The sequence below is a fragment of the Lissotriton vulgaris genome, chromosome 11 (genome assembly GCF_964263255.1).
Source record: "Lissotriton vulgaris chromosome 11, aLisVul1.2, whole genome shotgun sequence".
Classification (NCBI taxonomy): Eukaryota; Metazoa; Chordata; class Amphibia; order Caudata; family Salamandridae; genus Lissotriton; species Lissotriton vulgaris.
Window position 1 is genome coordinate 724276809 of NC_141699.1, and position 26721 is coordinate 724303529.

At 45.1% G+C, this 26721-nt stretch overlaps 2 protein-coding genes across 3 annotated transcripts in view; one reads left to right on the forward strand and one right to left on the reverse strand.

The window, feature by feature from the left end:
- LOC147683385 (glypican-5-like) overlaps window positions 1–26721 on the reverse strand; it is a 1567690-nt gene that overhangs the window by 1272370 nt on the left and 268599 nt on the right. The window lies entirely within an intron of this gene.
- LOC147683387 (uncharacterized) lies at window positions 24554–26422 on the forward strand. The gene has a single exon (XM_086944832.1). The coding sequence runs from the start codon at window positions 24554–24556 to the stop codon at window positions 26240–26242; it is 1689 nt and encodes a 562-aa protein (XP_086800958.1). The 3' UTR covers window positions 26243–26422.

The following is a 26721-nucleotide window of genomic DNA, read 5'->3' on the forward strand; positions in this document are numbered from 1 at the left end:
TGACTATTAATCCTGTGGCGTTGTTGAAGTGATTGTGCATGAATTAACTTTACTGATGCAATATTAACAGAAATATAAATAATTGCACTGATAAAATTAGTTGGAATATTTTAAAAGTATATTAAGTGGAAATACATTATATTATTTAATCTAATTGTTAAATCATTAAACTATAAGATCATATATACATGCTCACTGGCAAATCTGCCCTGTTATCCAATGTCACTTACATCCCAAGGCTGGGAAGCCCTTCTTTAATTGGCAAACAAAACTACATATCCCAGAATGCAAATGATTTTTCACTAATTAAAATGTCACATGAGAACACCGGAAACCTGGAAGTGGCACACATAGGCAGACTAAAAATCTTTCCCTGGCCTCTCACACATTCTGTAGCCATGCCGGACCGAAAGTGGAGGCCCTCACTCTCTGCATGTGGCAGACTGGTCTAATGGTAAGAGGACCAGCGGAATTCACATCACTCCTGGGCTTCGCTGCACAATACCATAACTGCGAGACCTAGGGCTGAAGTGCCCCTCTCCTTGTAACAGAGCCATGGTATACCCCTGCAATGCCCACGGTAGGGGGCTCTCTTGGGCCTTGCAGAAATTGTGACCAAGGCAATAAATGAGGCACCCTCATGAGCAGTAGACACTGTGGCTGCTGTCTCCTCCACTCACGGTCAGGTTTGCATGCATGTGCACTGCGCAGACAGTGTTCAGTTCCCTATGCTCCTTCCCTGCCTTAGTTACTGCCTGCTGGGGCCCGGCCCCTGCGCGAGCGCGACGAGAGTGCTGTGCGCACTGCGCATCGCTTTTCCCCATGCCATGATTATTTATTCCATTATTCCCGCAACTGCGGGGCCGGCGGCGGGGCCCCCCTGAGCGCGAGGCCCTGGGCAGCTGCCCATACCGCCCATGGCTAGGACCGGCCCTGACGCGTAGCACCAGCAGTACTTCGAACCCAGAGATATCGTTATTGGCTCCGTCTGTACGGTAATGTTTTCACATCCAAGCACCAATGTTTATTTAGCATTACGAACCAAGAACAGCAAAATATGGGCCAACTATATCTCAAGACAGCCACACTAGATTTATTGACGAATCTGGCTGCTTTCTCCTTTTGTTCCATTTTGTTTACATGGTGGTCAAACGCATTCATGAGTTCTAGGGGTTGTTTGTTTATCAGAAATGGTCACTCTAGAGGTACTCTTCAATAACATGACTTTGGTTTTGGGAGTGTTGATTTTTAAAGTCTACCGTAGTCTGCAAAACCATCAATTAAGTTGCTCATGGATAATTGTGCCAATTATGCTAAGACTGTGTCCTCAGCAAATAATAATATTGGAATCCTTTTACAATTTATCTTTGATGAATCAAGATTCAGATTTTTTAGAAATTTTAATATGAATAATTATCTGACTATAAAACAAATTTATGCTCCATTTCAGCTCTTTCATGCCCACTCTGGCCTGGTCACTGACAGTGCACAGGCACACTGGTCCCTATTCTAAATGCATTTACATCTAATATTTAGGGCTAGTGAGGTGTGTTTTCAATATTGCAACACAGCAGCAGATCACCAATATTACTGCAAATAATCTGTGACATATGAATATGTGAGGTCCTGCTTTGATCTGAAAAAAATGAAACAAACACTACATTTCAATGCAAAATGTCTGCTTCAAATACAATGTTCCTTTAATTTATTTTGAATATGAGTGATGTGTGAGAGTCTATTACAATCTGTTTAAGAATTATTTAAGGTTATCAGGGCAAGAATTTCTGCAGAAAAGAGGTGGGTCTTTATCAGGGGGGCCCTGAAAGGCTGGGCCCCGGGGCCAAACCCCACTTTGCCCATGCCTTAAAATGTCTCTGAAGGACAGAAGTCCAGACCTTGAAAGCCCTTCTATACAGATAAATGGGACTGAAGTCTGGAATTGGCTGGGGGGTATGGTCATCTGCTGGTTTAGGATTTCTGCCTTTAAACTCTTTAGGAAAAATAATGTATTTTCCACATATTACAAATTCAGGTCTTCAAAGGTGCTAGAGATTACAGTATAGGCTTTTTTTTTTTAGAATGCCTTACCAACTCATTTGATCCAATACATATTTGGGTGTGGTTTGTTTCAGCCTGAAAACCCCTTATCACCAGAAATGTTTGGTATTGTGTTGCATTACTGTGACCATTCCATAATGTAAGCTATGTACACTGTGTTTAGCTAATAATTAGATCTTTAGAGGACTCCCAAAGGTTTTGAAAATTAGTGTGCTTATCTGCAGATTTAAGCCTAACAGCTAAAACCCTTGAGAGCTCGTATTAAATTTTTCAACATTTGTTGTCAATCCAGTCATATTTTATTTGAAAACAATTTTTTTTGAAAGGTTGTAAAAAATACAGATACATTTTCTTCAATCTGCTCATATAAAGTTAGAATTCTGATATCAGTCGCAGTTCCATCTTAATGCATGGGCAAGTTGGGCCTTGTCCATTAGCACAGGGCCCCAAGTGGACCAGAATTTAACATACATTTTCTGTTAAACATTTCTATTACTGTGAGTGGTTGTGTAGACAGGGCCAGTGCACTGCTTTGCCAGGGGGCCTATAATGCTGTTAAGACGGCCCTGATCAGTGGTACTACGACAAGTGGAAACGTCAACTAGCTCAGTGCTTATATTGTCCATTAATAGGGGGGCAAACTTTGTATAGTTCTCTATTCTCCATCTAATTAGCCTCATGTGATTTAGAGGTTTGTATTCTAAGGGATGTTCCACAGCCTTGATTTTGCTACAATACTGTTTGCAAGATCTGAAATAAATAGTGTCTACTAGAAGGTCTATATTATCTACAACCGTGCCTTGGAATGATAGCTAGGCTTTGATGATTATCATAATATACTCAATCAAGCATGATCTCGACCTGGACCTCAAGATTATTTGCTGGAGAGAGCATCTGATGAAGCGCAGGAAACACAAGCCGTTGCCTAAAAGAAAATTGGTAAAGGATGCCCCGTACCCTTCCTTTTGTGGTAAGGCAGATCTGCTTTGAGGATCCCCTTGCTATCGACTCTTCTGGATGCAAGATTTCCAACAATTGCTTACACGGTTTAATATTATAATCGCCATATGAAACAATGATGTGAGGCGCACTTTAATTACACCCATTGTTTAGTGCAATAACCAATTCTGAAATGTCAGAAAGGAGATTCATAGCTTGGGGGGAACATAGACATTAAGAATCTTAAGGATGTCACCCATCCCACCAGATCCAGTGATCCTGGATGGATGATATTAAAGAGTGGTGTTGGTGACAATGCTTTGTTCAACTAAAACATTGTGATAATTTGCATTTCTTATGGCCAAGCCCCACTCCGGTCTCCCCATTTTGGACTTGGATGCTTTTATAAAGTATTGGTTGAACCCATCAGTGGGTATCTCTGTCAAAATGCCAATTACCGTGGAAACTGCAGATCTCTATTTTTTATAGACGATTGCCACTATTAATATTCCAATTTAGCAATTTAACCTGAGATAGTCTTGCTAAGTATCTTAGTATGCCCAAAGTTAGTTTTGAGGTTTTGAACTAGCACTACACTTCTCTGCTTGCAGCTCCTGATCATTAAATACAATCTGTGCTAATGGTATGGGGCTATGAGGATTACTGAGTATAGATGGAAGCCAATCCCCAAAGAGAGGTATTTAGGGGTTGTAGGGGCGATTTTTAGCCATTTCTTGTTGAATACCTTTGTAAAAATGAATTGCCATGAATAAAACAGAATATTTTGGAGCTCACCTAAGTAGCCATGGGTCAATGAGAGATCAAGTTCACATGCTGATGAAAGCTCCCTGGGCCACTTCTTAAAGAGTTTTCTCACGAATGGAAGGGACTATGGGCCAGATGTAGGAAAGCCATTACCGGTCGGTGTTTACCGAATCAGTAAATGAGATGTAGGAAGCACTTTAAAGAGTACTTTTGTGCTTTAAGGATTTGTTATTTACCACCAACTATTAGTTGGTGGTAAATAACGGATACCTGCGTAAATGCAAATCTGTGCATTTACACCTGTGCCATGTGACAGACATACATGCCCTTTGGGCATGTATGTGTGCCTCATGTGCACACCAGCACTATTCAGAGGTGCAACAGGGTGTCAAAGTGCCACCCTGCAACCCTTGACTCCTTCCCAATTTTACAGATTCGGTAATTACCGATTCGGTAATTGACATTCATTCCTATGGGCCTCCAGGCCCATAGGAATGAATGGCAATTACCGAATCAGTAATTACCGATTCGGTAATTACCGAATCTTAACGATTCAGTAATTTTTACCGAATTTTTAGCTACATAGCATTTACCGATTCGTAAATACCGAATCGGTAAAATTCGGTATTTACGAATCAGTAAATACTATTTACCTACATCTAGCCCTATATCTATATCCTTTATGTGTAGCTCATCAGCATTCTTAATGATCAATATGGGCACATTATACAAGGTAAATTAAACATGTCAGACATGAGTTGATATATTCCCTGTACAGTGCCTAAGGCAGCTGGGGGTGTATGGCCGCAGTGGGTTGGGCACAGGCCAGGTCCTGCGTCCTACCTACACCCAACTTATGGCAAAGCCTATGTGCAACGACGGTCCTGTGCCAAGCCTCCACAGTGCACAGTCAAAGGCTGTACTCAGCGGTTTGGAAATTAATCAAAACCTAGATTAAATAATGAAATTCACTGAACTAATCAGAGTGAAAAGGTAAATTATGGTTCTGTTGCAAATGCGCATAATACTTATGGATATCAACGTATGAAACACGCTCCATAACTTGCTGGCCCACCATGCTCAAAACACCTGTTTTTTAAATGGCACAGTCACACAATAACAGTTGTAAAGATAACAACATGGAAGGCAAGTTGAGTTATGGTGTGTGTTGAGTTAGTTGATAACCATAAGTGTCAATTTCAGTGGTCTTGCACATTTGAACCAGATACATATCTCACCTTTTACATGTTTTTTCCTGTTTACAATGGGTTAGCATCTCCTGTGCAACCCATAGAGCCGTAGTTGAACAATGGCATGCTACACTTTTTGCACATGCATCACCAACGCACTACAGACTGCCACATGAACTGGAATTTCTCAGTCCCAAAACAAATTTATCCAGACGTAAAGAGAGCACAAATCCATAGGAGCTATCATGAGGTCCATAGTCAAGTGATAGGCCCTAGGCCAATCATAACTATTTAGCCAACAGCACTGTTCGTGCAGGGATGTGTAAGCCTATATTTACGACGTTAATAACAAAAGTATACGTCTAAAAATGCAAAGTGCAGTTGAATCCAAAAAGGAAGAACTGGATGAAGAAGTCACTCTCATTTATGACATTGGTCCCCTTGAGAGAGAGGTTTTCAACACAAAACAGATCAGCTTAACCTGACCTGTGCATGCCAGAGTGAAATGGTTGGGCATACTCGGGGTGGCTCCTCCATTTGAGTGGAGGAGCATCGCCCTACTGAAATGCCCCCAGAGATGAAAAATACAATGGTAATGAAGTTAAATCATTACCATTTTATTTTCTGTCGCCCCATCCCAAACAGAGCATGAGGACAAGGGCGGGACTGCTGCTGACTGGCAGCAGCAGGGAGAGCAGGGCACTTTCAGTTAAAAGTGTGCACATCTTTTTGGTCATCTGTCTTGCGATGGCCAGCCACACATGCACACTGTAAACCTCTCTAACCCAAGAACATCTAGTGTTCTTCTGAGCGCTGATAGAGGCATTCTCACCAATCCTGGAGCAGCGCTCATGGTGGTGAGAGCAGCACCAGGATTGGCTTGGGTGTTTGGAGCCTGCCTGCCTCGAGGAGAGAAGACCATCAAGGAGGACATCGTGCTCGCAAGTAAGTGCTTGTATTTATTTTTTTAATGTCCAACTTGTCACACCACCCTCTGGACATTCTAGCCACCACTGGACAGTAGATCCTCGAATACAACTCATCAGTGAACTTTTTAAACAAAGACAATAATAATAACAATAATAATAATGTGATGCACCAAACTGCTGGAGACTCGCAGTCGAAGGGAAACACAGTTACTTTTCTATACTTGCCAACATTCCGTGACTAAAAAGAGAAAAAATATTTCAGATTTCCAGACCACCAATTAACCTGCCGCTGCTATCAGCAGAAATGAAAAGCATCCTAACTATCATGAAGCTAGCTATCGTAAAGGAAACTTTCAAATCAATTAAGGACTCAGAGGCAAAGTATATGCTTAACTTTCTTGATTGGAATTCACAGCATGCAAGTATAAACTACAATATCCAGCATTCCAGTGTGGTTACAATAATAAACAATGAAAATCCATGAGTAGTATATGAGTGCGTCCCTCTCATTATATAGTCCTCTTTCTTTATGTGGTGGTAAACCACATCATTTTCCTGAAGCATTCTTCGACCTCGTAATTGGCACTGTAGACTTAAAATAGATAATTACCTGTTGTTATTTGCCAGTAATGAGTCATGTAATTAAGTCATTATTAACAAACCAATCGCATTATAATCAGTCCATGGCAAAGTATAACACACAATAGAATGTAAAAAATATAATCCAAACTTGAAAACACTTATTATTATCACAGAAGGTAGGGTGAGAAACAATATTTCAAGGTGGTATAATCTCAACCCATTGTTTTTAATAGACTTTCCTTCACAGTCTATAGGAAATTATTCATACTATTGCATGATTAGAGGCTCAGAATATGTTTATTCAAAGTCTAATTGTCACCAATATTGCCATCTCTGACTCTGAGATTGGTTTAAAGTGAATGAGTCAAATGAACAGTCTGTCACTTTGAAAATATTCTCAAACCTAGCCGTCAATAAAAAAATCCTTAGAAGCCTTGCAACCTCTTGGGGAATGACCACCAACAAACACACAAACATCAATTTCCGCTTCCTGCAAAACCCATCTGATCCATCTAGATAGAGTGCATGACAATACTGTTTTATGAGGTTTCTTGACTGATATCAGTAGCTGATTAACTCCTCTGAACCTGAGATCCAGCAATTTATTCTCATTCTCTATTTATTCCTGCAGGCACCACACTACGCACAAACTTGGATTGTCTGGAAATGTTGAATAGAGGACTGTCCAGCTGTCGAACTTGGTACTTCTGGTGATGGCAAATATTACCTTGTCCGGGATAAAAGATCACTATTACAGATTTAACGCACCTACAGCTGAGACCCTCTTACAGGAGAATAGGCATACCAACATTATTAGTTTGGCAAACAGCTGTTTCCTGGAAAGGCCACCATTAACTGGCCAGTTACCAAAAAGGTGAACAAGCTTGTTCACGCCCCAAGCCATAGTGTATTTAGGTGAAAGTGGTCTAATTTGTGTGATGTCCATTGTGAATTTATAGACTAAGAGGTGTACACCTACTGAGTTAACTGCACTGAGAGTTGACCCCTAAGAGAGCACATCAGAAGAAATTGACTGTGGAGTTTGCTCTATCTGCCTAGGCAAGCTCAGAAAGAAAATTTAGAATGAAGACATCATTTGCTTCCAAGGGATCAGCGTCTCTCTGCCTACTTCGACTGCACCAAATTTGCCAGACTGATCCATATCTGCTGTGAGTATCAGATACCTAAGACCAAAGAAGGTAAATCCTTGCCTGGCAGTGACATGCCATAAGCACCTGAAGGTTGTCTGTGACCATAGTATGTAGCTCCCCTCCCACTCCAGATTCCAAAAGATGTCCTGATGCTGGGGAAACATGACCAGGAAATCACAGCTCCCCATGCAGTCTATCTTCCTGGATTGTGCCTTGCCCCGTCATCGACGTTGGGGACCCCAGTGAACTTTCCCCAGGTATGATGGCGCGGGAACTACAACCGGCGGATGGTCTTTCGGCGTTGCTCCAGTGGACCCGAGCCCACATGCCTCCTCTCCCTTCCTGACTTTGATTTTTTAACTTTGCACCCCCCCCCGCCCTCGGTCTTCCCCTGGCACTTTGGGTCATACTCACTGCTTTGGCCTGGCCGCCATTTTGCTGCTGCTCTCTACCATTTTTTTCTCTTGACCCTGGCCCGCCATCTTGTCTGTTCCCTCATCCCTTACCCTTTTCCCTCGTTTCCCCCTTGACGATCTTCAAATGTTTCTTCCCTTTTCTGCTTTGCCTTTTCTCCATACCCTTGTATCCCTCCCACCCTCCCTACTCCCTCCCAATCTACTATTTGTATATTTATGTACATAGAGATAGCTCTAATCACTAGTATATGTAGTAGACAATTGTACTCTCTACCATTCCTATGTGACGCTTATAGTTTATTCATTTGTATCTCCTCCTTGAGTGACTTTACTACTTGTACAGTTGCAATTTTTTTCTGTTCCTATCTCTTCCTTGTGTGACTTTACAATGTATATTTTTGCAATTTTTTCCTGTTTGTATCTTTTATGTAACGCATGTAATCCTATGTCCTTATGTATCGCAACTGGTTCTTATGTAAAGAGTTCTGACACCTTCGGGTAAAGTTCGCGCTATAGAAAATCTCATTAAATAAAAATAAAAATAAACTAAATAAATAAAAAAAAATACACATAAGATAGCCCCTTTTTTATAGGTGTTTGATCTTGAGCCACTGAAAGACCAAGTAGTGCAGTGGTCCCTGAAATATTGCCTGATTAGAAGTAGATAGAAGGCCCACTATACTGGAGTATATCATCTCCATTTTGATCACTTTCCTCAGTTCCTTCTTTGTCGCCTTCATCTTGTCAAACCGTAATTCCAGGGTTGCACTCTGTGAATCTATTGTGAAACTGAGAAAGTTCATCCTCTTCTTGGGAGTCAAGTTTGATTTCTCTCGATTGATCAGTAACCCTAGAGCTTCCAGAATGAAAGGGCTATCTGAGCCTGGTCCAGCACTGTGTGTCTTTCCTAAGCCAAGAAGAAGAGGTCCTCCAGGCAGATTATTAATGCACCACCTTATTCCTGTTCAGGCAACCACTAATTTGAGGAGTTTTGAAGCGCATCATGGGCCAGAAAAGAGGATGAATGGAAGCACCTTGAATTCCCACACCTGATACCACCAAAGAAATTGCTGGAAATTCTATCTTAAATCCCTGCTAGGTCTGAATGACCATCACGTCTGAGGCGATCTCTTCCCTCTTGGGGAAGTGCTCAGCAATCCTGCTTCCAGTTTTACTAGGAAGAACACTGGACCCTTACCTGCAGTTTCATCTCCCATTAGCCTTGCCAGCACAACCTCTGTTAACTTATTCCTGGATAGGAAGACAGTGGTGAACCCCTACTGGTCTTACCAGTCTGCTCTTCTCATCCCTTCATTTCCCTGGAGACTGTGGCTGAAAGCATAGCTGGATGAGCTTCCCCTGCCATGCCCGGCCCAGCCCAGCCAAAAACGATTGGAGTAAAGAGCTTGTCAAGTGGGATTGTAGCTTATCCAGTGTTGTAAAGACCTGGAGGAATTTCGAGAGGTCCTTCACAAAGGCCTCCCCAAAGAAGTTTCCATTGGCCTTGGGACCCGCCTCAGAAGAAGCCAGTTCCCTGAGCTTGGGATCTAGTCTCAATAGATCGCATTACCCAGCATGCAGATCGCTTGCTGAGCCAAGCCAGAAAGCATCTCTGGGTCCACCTGGTGTCCACACTACTTTGTTATTCGACTATCTCCATAATTTTTGTGAGAGGATCAGCCTTACCTACACACTTGCTCTGGAAGGTGCTTCAGGACCTATTGAAACCCTTTTTGGGATGCTTAATGAATTTGCCCAAATTGGTTACCAAAGTCGAATCATATTCTGGGGTTGCAGCGACCTTGTCCTCAATGGAGCCTCTGTAATAGGCCACTCTGGATGTTCGTCCCTTTTCCAATGATTGTTCATGCCTTATATTTTTGGGGTTGAAGAGGCCGTCTGTAGATTCAGTTTTTCTCATGGTCACTGGCTCACACTCAAGCTTTTTATTGCCCACCCCTGCGGTGCCAGTCCCTTGTTCTTTTTGACTAGTGGTCCAAATTATCAGTTGCTAAAGCATCAGTGTTTGCCATGTGTTGGTTGGAAAGCAAATCATGTGTGGCACCCTTGTTCGATTAAATTACTCCGCTGGGCCCGCTACCTCGCCCCTGGTCTACTTAACTAGAGTGCAATGGCATGTACAGCTTACCAAAAGTGTTGCCCATCTTTCTGAGTGCATCCAAACTCTGAGTCCCACTGGCCGACCCTCCTGCACTGTATAGTGACACTCTGCAAGCCCAATGGAATTGCAGTGGGCTTGTAAGGGTTTTGACATGGCCATATCTACAGATTTGGATACCACCAAATCTAGCATCATAGCAAAGTCCTGGCCCATATGATTGTACAATTCTCAGGTACAGTCATGTCTCACATTACCAGTGGTCTTTAGCCATGCTTTTTGAATGATGTTAGGGAAGTGCAGTGATTTCACCAGGTTCTTATATATATATATATATATATATATATATATATATATATCTATAGAGAGTAAGATAGATAGATAGATTCTCACTAGAGATTTCAGGGGAATCAGTGAACTCTAGCTAATGTAGGAAAGAAACGCCAGCTTATGGGAAACCCAAATGTACAAGAGCTTCACACTTCTGAGCTACCCAAGCACAGCTCGGGCGATCAAACCACGCCTCCTATAATGATTGAGGTCAGTGATGTAACATTGCGGCCCCCCCCCCGCGGTGCGGGGGGGGGGGAGAGCTCCAGTGCCCCCCTCCAGCACAGTACCTTGGCCTGAGAGCTCCTGACTGACTCCAGAGGGGGGTGGACTCCTCCATGTACTTTGCAGGGGGGTGCTCAAGTTTCATTATGTCACTGACCATGGTAGCAATGTCCTCCTATCTGAAGCCCGCTGAGGTGGCACTGTTTGGTGTACCATACGGCCACCAAAGCGTGTCGGGATACACTACTCTTTACACTGGCTGCAGGAGACATGGCACACCACAAATGGAAATGTGCTGAGCCGACTACTTTAGCTTCAATAACATGACATTTTAGCATTAATAAAAACAAAGCAAGAAAATAAACAATGGGGCTTATCTCATGTGCTGCAGGTGGCACAGGAAAAGGACTATTGACTTAGGATTGCCTTTATTTACTATGTTATGGATGCTAATTGGCTACTTTGATTACCTGTTGATAATTGCAATCACACTCAAATGCTGAGGACTGTACATTGCTTTTGGCTTCTTTGAATTGCAGTAAAGAAGGTTGGGTGTAATCTTAGCCTCTGGTTCTGCCACAGAATTGCATCATGTGTCTTTAGGCCTGACATCACATACTATCATTTCATTTGAAATTTCACTTAGAAGATTTAAACGTTTGGCATTGAATACAGGCTGATAGCACGAGCAATAAATGAGTAACTGCTGAGCGCTGTGGCCAGCCGCAATCTCACAAAAACAAATCTTCACCCGGTGAGCATATCGATTTAGTTTGGAGTCAGGAACCTCGGAAGGCGCCGAGAACCTGCATTTCAAAGAACTAGCAGCTTCAAAGGAATGCTGATAATTCTCTTCGTGCCCCTGGAGCAGACTAACGGGGCTAGTTCATCAGATCAAATGTGCTGAGCTCGCAGCCTTGCTGACGAAGCAGGTATTACTGTGAAGGTAAGGCTGGCCTCGCGCATTAAACAACACCTTGTTTCAGTACGACTCTTATCAATCGTGCCGTCGATAAATAATGACAATTATGCGGCTACCATTTAAACAGTGCCTTACTGTGGGCTTTGTGTCATCCGAATGGTGGCAAAAAGCTGGGTCTGGTGGCTCAGTGCACTAATGCACCCACTTTCGGGGCCTGTGTTCGACGTCATGGTCACAAGTTGAAATCCTGGTGGGCCAACCAGCCTTTCATCTTTCTGAAGTCGATAAAATAAGTACCGTTGAGTAACAATAAACATCTGTCATTCAGCGCCAAGCCACCTTGGGTGAACTTGCACTTTACAAATACACTTTTTTTTTAACCTTAAGCGACCCTACCAGGTGACCCCAGTGTCCACGGTCTCACTTGTTCTCTGCTGCATAGGAAGGACTGAGCTAGTCAAATTAGTCAGTAAAACCTGGCTGATTTAAAACATGCGTCGCTCTGCAGTTCCAAGGCCACCAGTGGGCTGTGAGACAGGGAACAAAGCTGAGCCAATGAGGGTCATCACCAGAGCACCATGTACCGCTGGCTCGCTCTCTTATCAGAAGCCCTCGGTGGTACAGCCGAGAGTGCTCATCTCCACTGAAGGCCAAATGATTGAGCCCCCTCGAAGAATATGATGAGGAGTCCATTGCAGTAGTGGCTCCTGGAGGGAGTGCTGCGGGGAGGTGGGGCGAGCGGGGTTGGGTGGGTGAGGGGCAGGATGGGAGGTAGTAAACTCCGGCATATGGCCGATCGGAGTTAGGGAAATAAATAAATAAAACAAATTAAATTGTGCGTGCTGCAACTCCAACTACTCTGCACCACAGCACTCTATGCCACTATACTCTTCTCTGCAGCACACTAATCCATTGCTCTCTACACCACTGCACACTATGCCACTCTAAAACATTGTGCTCTACGTAACTGCACTCTACCTCATTCTCTTCTACTCTGAACCCCTGCACTTTATGTCACTGCACTCTACATAAATCTACTCTGCGCAACTGCAGTCTACGCCAATGCACTCTATGCCAAATTCACTCTACACCACTGCACATTAAAACACTCTACTCTGGAAGACTTCACTCCCCCCACTGAAAATCTATGCTGCTGCACAATACACCACTCTACACCTTTGTGCTCTATGCCTCTGAGAGAGCGCAAACTGACCTAAATGTAGAAATACACCACACTTACACGTAGTAAGCACAAGTCATGAAGAGAAATGCCATGAGTGCTGATAGTACCTACATCTATATTCTGAAATATATAGTTAATGTAGAGATTTAAATAGAAGTGGAACTAATGCAGAAATGTGTGAAACTATATGATTTTATTAGACGTGATTATTCCTGAATCCATGTCGTGTAGCTGCTAAAATGTAAGATGGCATACGGTTAAACGTAGAACGTGGTAGGCCTCAGGGCCAGAGCTAGAAGGGAGGGGGAAGGTGGTTCATTTCACGACATGGATTGCACTAATGTTTTAGTAATAACGTTAATAGGTCATGATTTATAGATGTGTTACCGAATAATAGACTAGGAGTACTAACATGCTATTAATTAAAGAAGAAGTTGAATGCTATAAACATTATGAGAAATGCTGTAGGCCTGAATTGCTTAAACAGTGATTTACACATATTGGTCTGGGCCGAGGAATGTTGCAAACTTAGTTGGAAGTCTATGAGAATTGGGGTTTTGGCTGCCGATGTCTGTCTGCAAGAGAAAGGGGAGATCCAATTATAATAGAATGAATAGAAGTTTGTTCTAGAGACGGACCAGACATGGAGGAGGGTTCCGGAATGTATTGAGGGGTATCAGCGGGCCGGAGAAGAGTCTGAGAAGCAAGGTCGACGCTAACCACGAAGCCTCATCATGGAAAAAGCCAGAAGATACACCACGTGAGGGGCGTCTCACGAGGGGCGTCCCAAATGTTGTTATGTTTTTGCATTAGGGACAGCACCCCGGGGTGGAGTTAGAGCAGATGCCTGAGGACCCTTTAGAGAGCGGATGGGTAGGCAGAGAGGGGTCATGACTGCAGAACTATAGGTTTTCACCAAGAGCTTGAGAGTGGGTGACTTCCCTTGGGGGTCATTCACTGCTGACACCTTTTGATAGGTTGAGACCTGGTTAAGTAGGGATACCATCTAGAGCAGGGTAGGGACAGCCTAACCTGTATTTTCCTTCCGGCTGTAAATGACTGAGAGAACACAATACGTGTCTATGCTCATAGCCCTCTTGTTAGGTCTCGCCCTGGAACAGGGACAGAGACTCTATAGCCGGCTGATGCCGGGGAATGAGGGACAAGAAACTGGCACGATTTTTCGCATTCGGATTTGGCTGCGCGAACGCGCACGTTCCGTCCTGCGCCGCCCTCCCAGCCTACTGCGCATGCGCCGCCCTCCCAGCCTACCGCGCATGCATGCATGCACACAGACACAGACACACACACACACACACGTCGCAGACAGACACTCGCTCACACACACACCCCCTCCCCCACAGTCACACACACGCACTCCAAGACACATACACACACGCACGCACGCACACACATACACACACATACACAGGCCGCCCCCCCCCCCCCCCGCGCCTACATGCTCCTCTCCCTCCGCCCGCCCGCCGCTCAGCAACGCACTCACCGGCTTCCTCTCCTCAGCTGCAAGGCCCGGCAGCAGGACTCTTCTTCCCTCCTTCGGCACCGGGGCGCAGGGTAGGCTCCTGCCTGCTCCGGTGCTCCCTGCTCCCAACACGGCTCCAATCGCGGCTCTTCCGTGGGAGGCGGGGTAGGCTCCCGCCCTCCTACTTCCTGTTTCCGGGTGTCGCGCCGGCCTGCCTGACTTCCTGGTCGCAGGCCGGCAGAGTAACGAGGATGTTTTGCGGTATGTATTTATTTATTTAATTATGCATTTTTATATAGCGCAGACTTTACCCGAAGGCGGTATTTATTTATTTATGTATTTATGCATTTTTATATAGCGCGGACTTTACCCGAAGGCGGTATTTCTTTATTCATGTATTTATGCATTTTTATATAGCGCGGACTTTACCCGAAGGCGGTAATGCTTGCCTTAGCGTAATGGTGTTCCTTCTTAATTTATTGGTGGTGTCCCTGTTAGAATTATTCCCACTTTTAGTCTAGCAATGCTTGGCATGATGTTGGCATCTTTGGCATTATTGAGCCCATCCCTGGTATAATGGGACCACAACGTATTGTGGGCATTCTTGACACAATTGTGCTTCTCTTCACCAGCGGTGATGGTCATCCCTGGCATGCGATGGGTGTTCATGGAATTGGATGTTGATATGTAGACATGTAAAGCCAGACTCTGTCCATGGGGCAGTAATATTCATGAGTACTTGATGACATGGAGATCAAAGATACAACTAAAACTGAAAAGCCATTATTTTGAGAGACTGTCATATTTGTTTTTGGGAATCAGAAATATTTATTAAAATGAAATGCTTGTAATAACAAGCCAATGCATGATTACCAGCTGTGATCGTGTTTTCAAAATGTTTGTAAAGTTGATATTAAAGTGATAATTCATGCTAATTTCTGTAGTCTTATTTACATCTTGTTTACAATTATACTATACTACTAATGTATGTTTACTAGCCATAACTGTACTGTTATATGTTACATTTTAATTACAGTGTTTGCCTTTTACAATCATTTTCTTACAAACTACCTCATAAAACAAAAATATTTATGGCTAAAATATTTTGCACTGTTTGCACAATATATTTGTGATGTTTACACTTACCTATTTGAAATTAAAATGTACAAATGGACATTTAGTCAATTACCATTAAAAAGTTTAACTTTTTTGCTAAGATATTCTTGTAATCTTTTATGCAAACAAATTTAAATACTGCATAAATAATTTTAACAACAAATACTTTATATGTAGCTTTTTATGTACATAAGAAAACTATAGCATAAAGCAAAAAACATTGCCATTTACAATAATAATAGCTCAAACTTAAATAATGCGAGACCTATTGCATTGCAAATGCTTGTTTTTAGAATTGGTTCTTGTAGTTTCCGTTGCTCGTCTGAGGGCTTTCAGAGAGCACTTGTATGTAGTTGGGCCTGTTTATCTTGTGAATCTCATTCTGAGATGCCTGTATCTTCAACTTATATTGACTTTATAATAAACCTTTGAAAGCTAGAAGTTGTTTGTGATCCTTTGGGCGGAGTCCTTTATTGGGTGAACTAACTTGGTAAGAGATGCACTTTCTTCCCTCAATGACAGGCAATAAAGGTTCAGTCGACCAGACCGGGGTTTAGATCAATAGTGATAAGGTATCGATCAAAATCTCGCCCTTCCAGTTGGTAGCTATAGAGGATGGTTGCCTTCTTGAGGAAGGTGATCTAGGCCAGGTTAGATTACCCCAAGGCCCCTAGAGACCGATGATCGGAAGAACCGCCCGCCGAAGAAGGACCGGATGACGTGAGACAGAAAAGCAGCAGTATCGGTCGAGAGTGAGTATAAAGGGTCATGCGTGCTAGATTGCGGTGTTTTTGTATTGTATCTATGTTGTAATGTCTGGCGGAGTTGAATGCCTGTAGAGAGACTGTGGAACAGGTTGTGAGCGCGCGCAACCGGTGGAAATCTTAAGCTCAAGGAGAGCTTAAGTGGTTCGGGTGTATCGGACACCCAGAGTAATTGTTAACTAGTGTGAAGGGGGTCATGAGGTACCATTGATCACCCGAAGGACCAGATAGGGGGAACGTAAGAGTGAGTGCGTGAGTAACGGACGCTGGTCGGAAGTTACTGTGTGTGTAAAGAACCTATCAGAGAGACGATAGACATCTCGTCAGTTGTGTTGACAATTACAAATAGACTGTGGACGTACAGTCGAGGGAAGTGACCGCTTGGTCGGAAGTAGTCATTTTTCGGTGTATGAATGGGACGCGTGCATGACCGCGAAGAGAGCTGAGAAAGGAGGGGTGCTGCTGCGAAGCGGAGACTAGTGACGTCAGAAAGTGCCGCGCTGGGATTGGCCGGCCGGTGAAAGACCGCGCTGCGATAGGCCAGCTAGCAAAGCCGCGCTAGGATTGGTGGATTGTCATCAGGAAGTAAACAAAGTATTCAAGCTGGAAATTTTGCGCATAATTATGAAGTGTTTTAAATGGTTAAGAGCGCTGTTTAAGAGAGAGAGGCGGAGATCTTATGAAGGGGAAGAAGCCCCGCCGGAGGGTACGCCTGCTTATTATATGGCGGCAAATGTTGGGCTGCACACAATTCTGTGGATCTCAGAGTGGAGTAAGATTACAGACGGAAATGAGGAACTGACGTTCCCAAAGTACGGGACGTTCAGATTAGAGGTGTTACACAGATTAAAAGCAATTATGACCGCAACGAGACCCTTGCCTAGACCGACCCAGTTTGAAGCCCTTAATGCGTGGATTAGGGCGGCGCATGAAAAGAACATGAACAGACGACAAGAAAGGGTGAAACGATCGGTAAGGGTAGTACAAGATGCAAAGTGGGATGCGGATGCTAAAAGATGGAGAGTGCATAACATAGAAGTAAATAAATTGTATCCAGTGTTAGAAATGCCCGGGAACAAAAGCCCCCTAGAAGAAGACGATGAGAGCGAGACAGAGGACAGCCTGATAAACAGATTATTGACAGACAGGCCACCCCCGTATAACAGAGCAGGGGGAGATGTCGAAAGTAGTGAGAAAGGGGGGGGCAATGCAGGACAGCATGGGCCGCTTCCCAGTTCCGATTGGGATCCCGCTGCAAAGAAAGAACTGTCCCAGCCTAGCCAAGTGCAGCAGGTAGTCGGGAGGTTTGTGGTGCAAAGGGCGCCAGAAACGGAGTGTGCCACATCCTACGCCTTACCCGATGCACTACAGGTACCTGTTACCATAGGTCCTATAGTATCGATATATGACCCAGAGAGAGCTAGAGGGGAAGAACGGGTACGGAGGGACAGAGAAAGAGCAGAGATGGCAAGGAGGAACGATACGATTAACTCCCCAAGCCTGTTGCCGATACCAAAAGAGTGGAGCACCCCAGTACACACAGCAGGGGATCCAGGGGGCCATAGATGGCCAGAAGAGATGAGGGGATCAGGACGGAAATCCTTTCAGGAGCTAAACGAGTACATGAAGAAGTGGGATGAGGCAGTTGAGGCTCACAAGAGCATCATAGCTGCGGAAGCTGGAAGAGAAAGTCAGGATAGCGGAGCCCGGACTCACTGCGGGGCTGAGGAGAGCAGCCCGGAGTGGGACGGGAGGGAGAACGCTAGTAGGGGAGTCACCCATTGGGCCCGGAGTGGAGGTAGATCAGGCCTAGAAAACGGGGGCCCAGAAAACGGGGTGGTGTCTCGCCCAAAACATAACGAAGGAGACCGAAGGACTCGAGAGTATAGAGACAGCTTTAAGTGTATCCACTGTGTGCCCGGCAACAGAGAACAGAATGGGAGTTGCGAGAGGTCGCACCATAGTCCCTGTGATGACGGCCATGAGCGAAGTCCAGGGAATATGGGGAACCAGGAAGGATCGTATCAGATACTGAGTGATACTAGACCGAGAGAGAGTGGAGACCGGAGAGAGGATAGCAGAGAGGCATACTGCGAAAAGAGAGAAGAGAGAGAGAATGGGCAAAGTAAGATTGGGGGTAACAGGCCCGTATTCCATCACCTTCCAAGATCGGATGGCAGAGCATGGGACCTAGAGAGGTGGGAGCAAGGGAGAGCACTCCTTAACTCTCCCGAACCCAAACGTAGGGCCCGGAGTTGGGATGGGAGAGAAACCTGTGAACCTCCCTCGAAAGAGATATTGCGAGCGGAGATAAAAGCCAAAAGACTCGAGGTCTCCAGCTTAAGGTCAGATCTGGATGACATGATAGATGGTACCCTGCCCTTAGAAAGAATGGAAATGTATGAGCAGGAGGAAATTCTGTTCATGGCAAAGGACGTAACTCGAAAGGCGAGAGCAATTCATGAGAAATTAGTGGAACTAGCAGGCAAATATATGGTGGACCTGTCAAGGACCAAAGCATTACAGGGTAACCACAGGCTACATTACACAGATCGAGACCTAGATGAGAGGAGAACCATCGGATTGAAGACACACATAAGGGAACTGATTACTGGAATAAGGACATGGAGGGCACTAGATAAGTGGGAGGAGAGGTGGTCCAAGAAAGGGACCGTCAGGAGAAGCACACTTGGTATGACACCAGGAAGACAGCAGGGAGTAGAGGCATACCCTTTGAGGGAAGTTGCAAATGGGACCTACGTCCACGTCCCGTGGAGTAGGGGAGATTTAGCCGCTTTTACCACCTCCTTCCCCAAATTGCGGGAAAACCCAGTGGAGTGGTACAAGCAAGTTGAGAGATTCGTAAAAATCTCAAAGGTCCTATGGATAGATCTGAACACGTTGTTTGACATTGTAGTGCCCGGAGATTTGTGGACGGCATGCAAGGTTAGCGCTGAGTGGCCCATAACTGAGCCAGAGAGAGATGCTAGGACTAATGGGCCGTCTGAGATTGTAATGGCAAAATTCGAGAGAGTAATGACTTGGCTGAAAGATAAAGTGCCAATGCAAGACATAGATTGGGTCAAAATAGACCGAACAAGACAGGAACCCAAAGAGACAGTCCACGAATACTATGAGAGATTGCTGAAGGCGTTTAAACAGTATAGCGGTCTGGATGTAATGGATCCAAAAGACATAGGGCAATTTGTGTCCAAGTTCGTCTTGGGCCTGAGACCGGATATTAGTTTGATGATCCAGCAACACTTGATTTGTTGGCAAAATAAGCCCCTAGATGAAATACTGAGATATGCCAGGTATTGCTGTGATGAAATAGACTCCAAGGCTAAGAAACTAAAGGAGAAACTGATGGTGGTACAGATGCAGGCAGCAGGGAAGGGGGGACAACAGCAACAGCAACCAGGAACAGGTACTGGGGGAAGGAAACAGTACGGTCAGAACAAGGGCAATGAGGAGAATTCCACCTTTAGACCCAGGATAGATATAGCTGCCTTAAAGAAAACGACTAGGTGCCACCAGTGTAACGAGGTGGGGCATTGGAAACGCGAGTGTCCCTATAATGTTGAGATAGGAGAACAGGAGGTAGAGGAGGAAGAGACCCGGAGTGCGCCTACAAGAGGGGTAACGCAGTATCAGGGAAAGGTGCTCAAAGGGGGGGGGCCTCCTCCCCGAGCCCAGTTCCCGCAGGCACCCAGGGTAGCGACTATGGGTAAGACATATAGACAGATGCCCCTGTTTGTCGGAGGAGAGGAATGCTATTATGTGGACCCACTAACTGGACAGAGAGTGGAAAGGGATGACTGCACCCTCGGGCAGCGTTAGAGGTGGACCAGAGGGGACCCTATGTTGAGGCCGAAGTGGCGGGGTTCCCTACGACATTTCTAGTGGACACAGGAGCCACTCGATCCACGATCAGATCAGCCGCAGTTCCAGGCCTGCCCATGTCTGGAGAGACCATACAAGTAGTGGGGGTCGCTAACAGGAGGATGACCAGCCCACTGACTGAGCCCGTGCAGGTGAAAATAGGGAAGTACAGTGATGAGCACCAGTTTGTGGTTTGTGATTCTAGTCCTGTATGTCTGCTAGGAAGAGACCTTTTGTGCAAACTAAATTGCACCATATACTGCACACCACAGGGAGTGGAGGTATTGACTAATGACGATGATGCTGACTTCAAAGTCGCAAATTCCAGAATATGTGTGGAGTTGTATCCCACTCTGACAGTAGATGAGCTCCCCTGGGACCTGAGAGAGACAGTAGCTCCAGAAGTGTGGGATTTCACTGGGGAAGAGATTGGGTTGGTGAAAGGGGTGGACCCAGTGAAAATTGTAGTGAAACCTCATGCTGAGTTTCCAAGAACACCTCAGTATAAATTGACTCCAGAAACGATTGCAGGCATAAAACCCGTGATTGAGTCCATGATTAAGCAGGGAATACTGAAGGAAATCGTGGGTAGTCCATGTAACTCCCCGATTATGGGTTTGCAGAAACCAAATGGGAAATTCCGGATAGTGCAGGACCTCCGAAAGATTAATAACATAGTCGTTTCATGTTGTCCAGTGGTACCGAATCCATCAGTGATACTGTTTCAGATACCGTTCCAAGCAGAATGGTTCACTGTAATTGATCTTTGCCAGGCTTTCTTTTCGATCCCTTTGGACGAAGAGAGCCATTTTCTTTTCGCATTTAAGCTGGAAGGTCGCGTCCTAACATGGTGTCGTATTCCTCAGGGGTATACAGAGAGCCCATCGATCTTTAACCAGCTTCTGAAGAAAAATCTTGAAAGTCTAGTGCTGCCCCAGAGGTCAGTTCTGGTCCAGTACATAGACGACCTTCTTGTGGCGTCAGAAACAGAAGAAGCTTGCAGGGAAGACTCTATTGCATTGTTAAATCACCTAGCTGAAAATGGGCATAAGGTGTCCCCGGGAAAATTGCAGTACTGCCTGACTGAGGTGCAGTACTTGGGACACAGAATTGAGAAAGGTAAACGAAAAGTGTCACCAGACAGGATAGAGGCCATCATGAAGATGAATGCGCCTAAAACACAGAGAGAAGTCAGGATGTTTCTAGGGATGGTGGGATATTGCCGACAGTGGATTGCAAACTTTTCACTGAAAGCAAAACCCTTGCAAAAACTGACGCACAAGGAGGTGAGTGATCCGGTACCATGGGACAAAGACTGTTTGATGGCGTTCCTACAGCTGAGAGAGGACTTGTGTCGTGCTCCGGCTCTGGGAATGCCAGATTACGATAAACCATTCTTGCTCTACTGTTGTGAGAGAGAGGGTTGCGCGCTGTCTGTGTTAGTCCAAATTCATGGGAATGCCCGTAGACCAGTCGCGTATTTCTCGGCTACTTTAGACCCAGTAGCCGCAGCGTTGCCCGGATGTCTCAAATCCGTTGCCGCAACAGGTGTCAGCATTGAGAGGTGTGAAAACATAGTTATGGGGCATCCATTAGAGGTGCATGTGCCCCATTCTGTTGAATTATTGATGACCAGGACCAAAACACAGCATCTGACAAACAGCAGGCTCACGCGCTATGAGCAAGTTATTCTTGCTGCAGAGAACGTGACCCTCAGGAGATGCTCTGTTTTAAATCCTGCTACCTTGATGCCACTTCCAAACGATATTGAGGATGATGATGAATGTACAGACCATGACTGCCTCGATGTGACTGAACTATGCACCAAACCAAGACCCGACATCGTAGATGAGCCACTGACTGACCCAGACGAAATTTTCTTTGTCGATGGCTCATGTGTAAGAGACGAAGTTGGGCAGTTGAGAGCAGCTTACGCTGTTTGTACAATTACTGGAGTTGTGGAAGCTGGATGCCTGGAAGGAGTACACTCCGCTCAGGTGGCCGAGATTATTGCCCTGACGCGTGCCTGCCTGGCAAGCAATCAAATTCGAGTCACCATATACACTGACAGCCAATATGGATACGGGGTAGTTCATGATTACGGGCAGTTGTGGTCTCAAAGAGGTTTCATGACCTCTTCAGGCTCTCCCATTCGCAATGGAGAGTTTGTGCGCCTGTTGTTAGAGGCGTTGCAATGTCCAGCAGGTATCGCAGTTGTGAAGTGCACCGCACATACCAGAAATATGGACTTCGTGTCACAAGGCAATAGATATGCCGACGAAGTCGCGCGGTATTGCGCGGAAACAGGGTACTCTTTCACAGAGGTGGAAGTGGGTGGAATAAATGTAAGTACTGAATTAGCCATGATATTAGAAACTGTTGATACTTGGGACGAACTGAAAGACATGCAAGAAAATGCTCCTGATTGTGAAAAAGAAACATGGCAAAAAGCAGGATGCGTGGTGGGAGAGGCCCATTTCTGGGTCTCAGCAGATGGCAGAGCAGTGTTGCCCAATGAGATGGTGAGCCCAATGGCCAGACACATACATGGTCCTGTCCACTTAGGAAGAGATGCTATGCTGAGAGTGTTTAGACAGACCTGGTACAACCCTAAGTTCAGAGTAGCAGCTGAAGCAGTGTGCCAGCGTTGTGTGACGTGTCAGCAGTTGAATGTAGGGAAAAAGACACCAGTTGCACTGAGCCACATAGGGAGGTCAGGAGGTCCATTCAATCGAATGCAGATAGATTTTATTGAAATGCCAAGGTGCAACCGCCTCCGCTATGTCCTGGTGGTTGTTTGCGTATTCTCCAGGTGGGTTGAGGCATACCCTACACGTAGGTGCGACACCCTCACAGTAGCCAAGTTACTGCTTAGGGAGCTTATCCCGCGCTTCGGGGTGCCGGCCTCTTTGGAATCAGATAGGGGAACGCATTTCAACAGCGAGCTTGTGAAGATGATTTGTGCGGCTCTGAATATAGATCAGAAATTACATTGCAGTTACCGACCAGAAGCCTCAGGAATTGTGGAGCAGATCAATGGCACCATCAAGGCCAGAATCGCAAAAGTGTGTTCATCCACATCCTTGAGTTGGCCTGACGCTTTGCCATTGGTCCTTATGAGCCTCCGTAGTACCCCAGACAGAAGAACGGGGCTGTCACCGCATGAGGTGTTAATGGGGAGAGCAATGAGGTTGCCATCTGTCCCAACTACTGCACTGTTAAATATCACAGATGATATGATCCTGGACTATTGTAAGGGGCTGTCTGACGCCATTCATTCTGTGTCCCTTCAGGTGCAGGCTGCCGAGGTTCCATCGTGCCAGGACCCGTGTCATGACCTGTTGCCTGGGGACTGGGTCCTGGTGAAAAAACACGTGAGAAGAAGTTGCCTGGATGTTCGTTGGCGTGGGCCTTTCCAGATCATCCTGATCACGAACACGGCTGTGAAAGTAGGAGGCCTGCCCAATTGGATCCACGCGTCACATACGCGGAGGGTTCCAGCACCTCTGGAAGAAACAGCTCCTCTCTCGGATAGACGTCCAGCTGCGGACCGAGAAGCCATAGAGGGGGCTAGCCAAGCTGTAGAGGTGCCAGCGGAAGCAGGGAACGAGTCTGACCAAGCTGAGGACGGTCAGTACAGCAGCGAGACAGACGACGCTACTGAAGGAGAAAGTAGCTGGGAGTACGAGTCAGACACTGACAGGTCTGACAGAGAGCGTGAACAAACAAGAAGAAGAAGGAGTAGAAGGGTACGTGGAGAAGCTGATTGGCCGCAAAGAAGGAGCTCTAGCCTGAGGTCAACTCCGGAGAGAACCCTTCCTCCGATATCAGAAGACTCAGACCCGGAAGAAGGTGCTCAGGGCGCTGAAGCACCGGACTTGAGGAGGTCAAGAAGAGTGCGTGTGCCTAACAGAAGATACTCCACCCCTGAGTGGACATATCTGGCGACAAATGTCTTCGAAACCAGAGACAGGGAGGATCCGAGCGGTGGTAGTGTCCAGTTCTGAGCCCATCGTCACAGTGGAAATAAGACTGTTAGTACCCGGAGTCGAACAAGAAGGGTCACTGACATTCATGCTCCCCCGTCCTCCCCGCCTCAGCAAGTTAAAGCACATGTTTCTTACAGAATTGCAATTCCCCGATTTTGGTACAAAAATAACAGCCCATGAAGAGCACAATCTTCGTTTGGAAATATTGAACTTTGCTATTGAAGCTGCAGGCGAACGCCTGATAGTGGATGCTTAAAAGACTTTGTAAATAAGCGAGAAGAAAAGAAGATTACCTAGCGCCCAGGAAGCAGAGAATCGTAGGGACTTTCCCTGAGTTGATGGAGAAGGGCTAGGGTTGTCTATATTGAACTGTTAAAGGACTTTTTGCGAAGAAGGTTGTCAGCTTCCAGTTGTGTGGTTCTAAGAGCAAGAAGAGTAAAAGAGACTGTAAAGGAACGAAAAGAAAAGAACTTTGTGCTGAGTTACAAGAGAGCCATACGGTCTGACGAAATGGAAGCCGGCACTCAGAACCGCAGGGCTAAATGTATAATAGGCACACTAATAGTAGGAGTGATAATATTAATAGCTTTAGTGGTAACTGTTTCCTATGTAGAGGGACGTAATGAGGAGGCAAGGGTAACCGATGTGAAATCTGTAGAGACGCTTACCCCCACCGTTGCTGGGGAGAAAAGGGAAAACACTCGAGAAAAAGCGTTATTAGCTGCAGAAGCCCGCAGGTTACATGTAGATGAGTCCCAAGGTGACTTTAGGTCAAACGCTTATGCTAAACTTCTATATGAATACGTGGATGCCATGGAGGTTAAGGACTGTTACGTCTGCATGCAGTTGCCAGCGTCTGTAGATGAAGGCATTAGGTATCATCACCTCCCGCTGACATATGGCATTACATGTAGCTTATTGCTTAGTATATTTTATGGGAGAGATAGTTTTGAATACTATTTCTCCAATTATGACTCAGTGTTGCCAGAAGTCCCAAATTATAAGCAAATGAATAAATGGGACTACTGGAAAAGTGAAGACAGGTTGGCAAAGTTTTTCATTCCTTGGATTACCTTAGATACTTCACATGCCCGTAGAAATAATCTTACATGCAAGGTGTCAGAAGTCGAGAAGAAGTTCATAGGGCAGGTGGATGATCGAAATAGGAGACAAAAGATTTTGAAAAAATCAGGACAATGGAAAACAGATTGGACCGAAGAAGAGAAGTCACACAAGAGAAAGGGTAGTAGTGGTCCGATAGCTTTGGATAAAACGCAGAGAGGAAAGTTATGTCTTCACAGAGCCAAAACGTATTATGAAAATGTATACGTGGGAGAAGTTAGCTGTGAACATGCTTTCAATTTAGAGTACTATACCAAGGACTTCCTGAAGGGAATGCAAGTGATTCCAAATGTATATTTTGTATGTGGAAGAAATGCCTACGTGAGGCTACCTGACAATTGGTATGGCTCATGTTACTTGGCAATTATCTTCCCCAAAATATATCATGCCCAAGACTTAGAGATCATCGAGGGCAAGACATCATCGAGAGGAAGGAGAGATGTAGGAGATGTAGAAATGGTTGGAGATGTCTTTGGAGCTGTGTTCCCTATTTTGGGATTAATCCTTAATGATGTAAAAATTAGACGACTAGCAACAGTCGTAGACAGGTTGTCTGCCAGCACTGCCCAGTCCTTAATGCTGGTAGAAGGAGAGATGCAATCGATAAGGGCTATGGTTCTCCAGAACCGCCTTGCATTAGATGTCCTATTAGCAAAAGAGGGCGGAGTCTGTAAGGCTTTGAAGGTCCAAGAATGTTGTACTTACATTCCAGACAATTCAAAGCCCCTTGAGAAAGTTATTAGGAACATAACTAATATTCACAAGGAGATCAAAGACCTGAGTAGAGAAAATGTCTGGGAACAGGTGGGCCATGGAATGAGTGAAGCTGGAAGTTGGCTCACCACCTTAGGCAAAAGCTTTGTGTGGTCTATCCTAAAACCTATCATCATAATATTGATCTGTGGGATCGTGTTATGGGGATTGGTGAGGGTATTCAAATGGTACCGAGCAAGAAGGTCAGAGAGAGCCCAGAGGGAACAGCTGCAGAGATTGGCTGCCATACAAGATAGTCAGTACAGGAGTCTGAGGGCTCTGGAGACGCAGAAACGAGTTATGCTAGCAATCACTGCAGTTTAAATGTTAATGATGACCCCGAGAGGTCATCAAAGGGGGGAACTGAGAGAGCGCAAACTGACCTAAATGTAGAAATACACCACACTTACACGTAGTAAGCACAAGTCATGAAGAGAAATGCCATGAGTGCTGATAGTACCTACATCTATATTCTGAAATATATAGTTAATGTAGAGATTTAAATAGAAGTGGAACTAATGCAGAAATGTGTGAAACTATATGATTTTATTAGACGTGATTATTCCTGAATCCATGTCGTGTAGCTGCTAAAATGTAAGATGGCATACGGTTAAACGTAGAACGTGGTAGGCCTCAGGGCCAGAGCTAGAAGGGAGGGGGAAGGTGGTTCATTTCACGACATGGATTGCACTAATGTTTTAGTAATAACGTTAATAGGTCATGATTTATAGATGTGTTACCGAATAATAGACTAGGAGTACTAACATGCTATTAATTAAAGAAGAAGTTGAATGCTATAAACA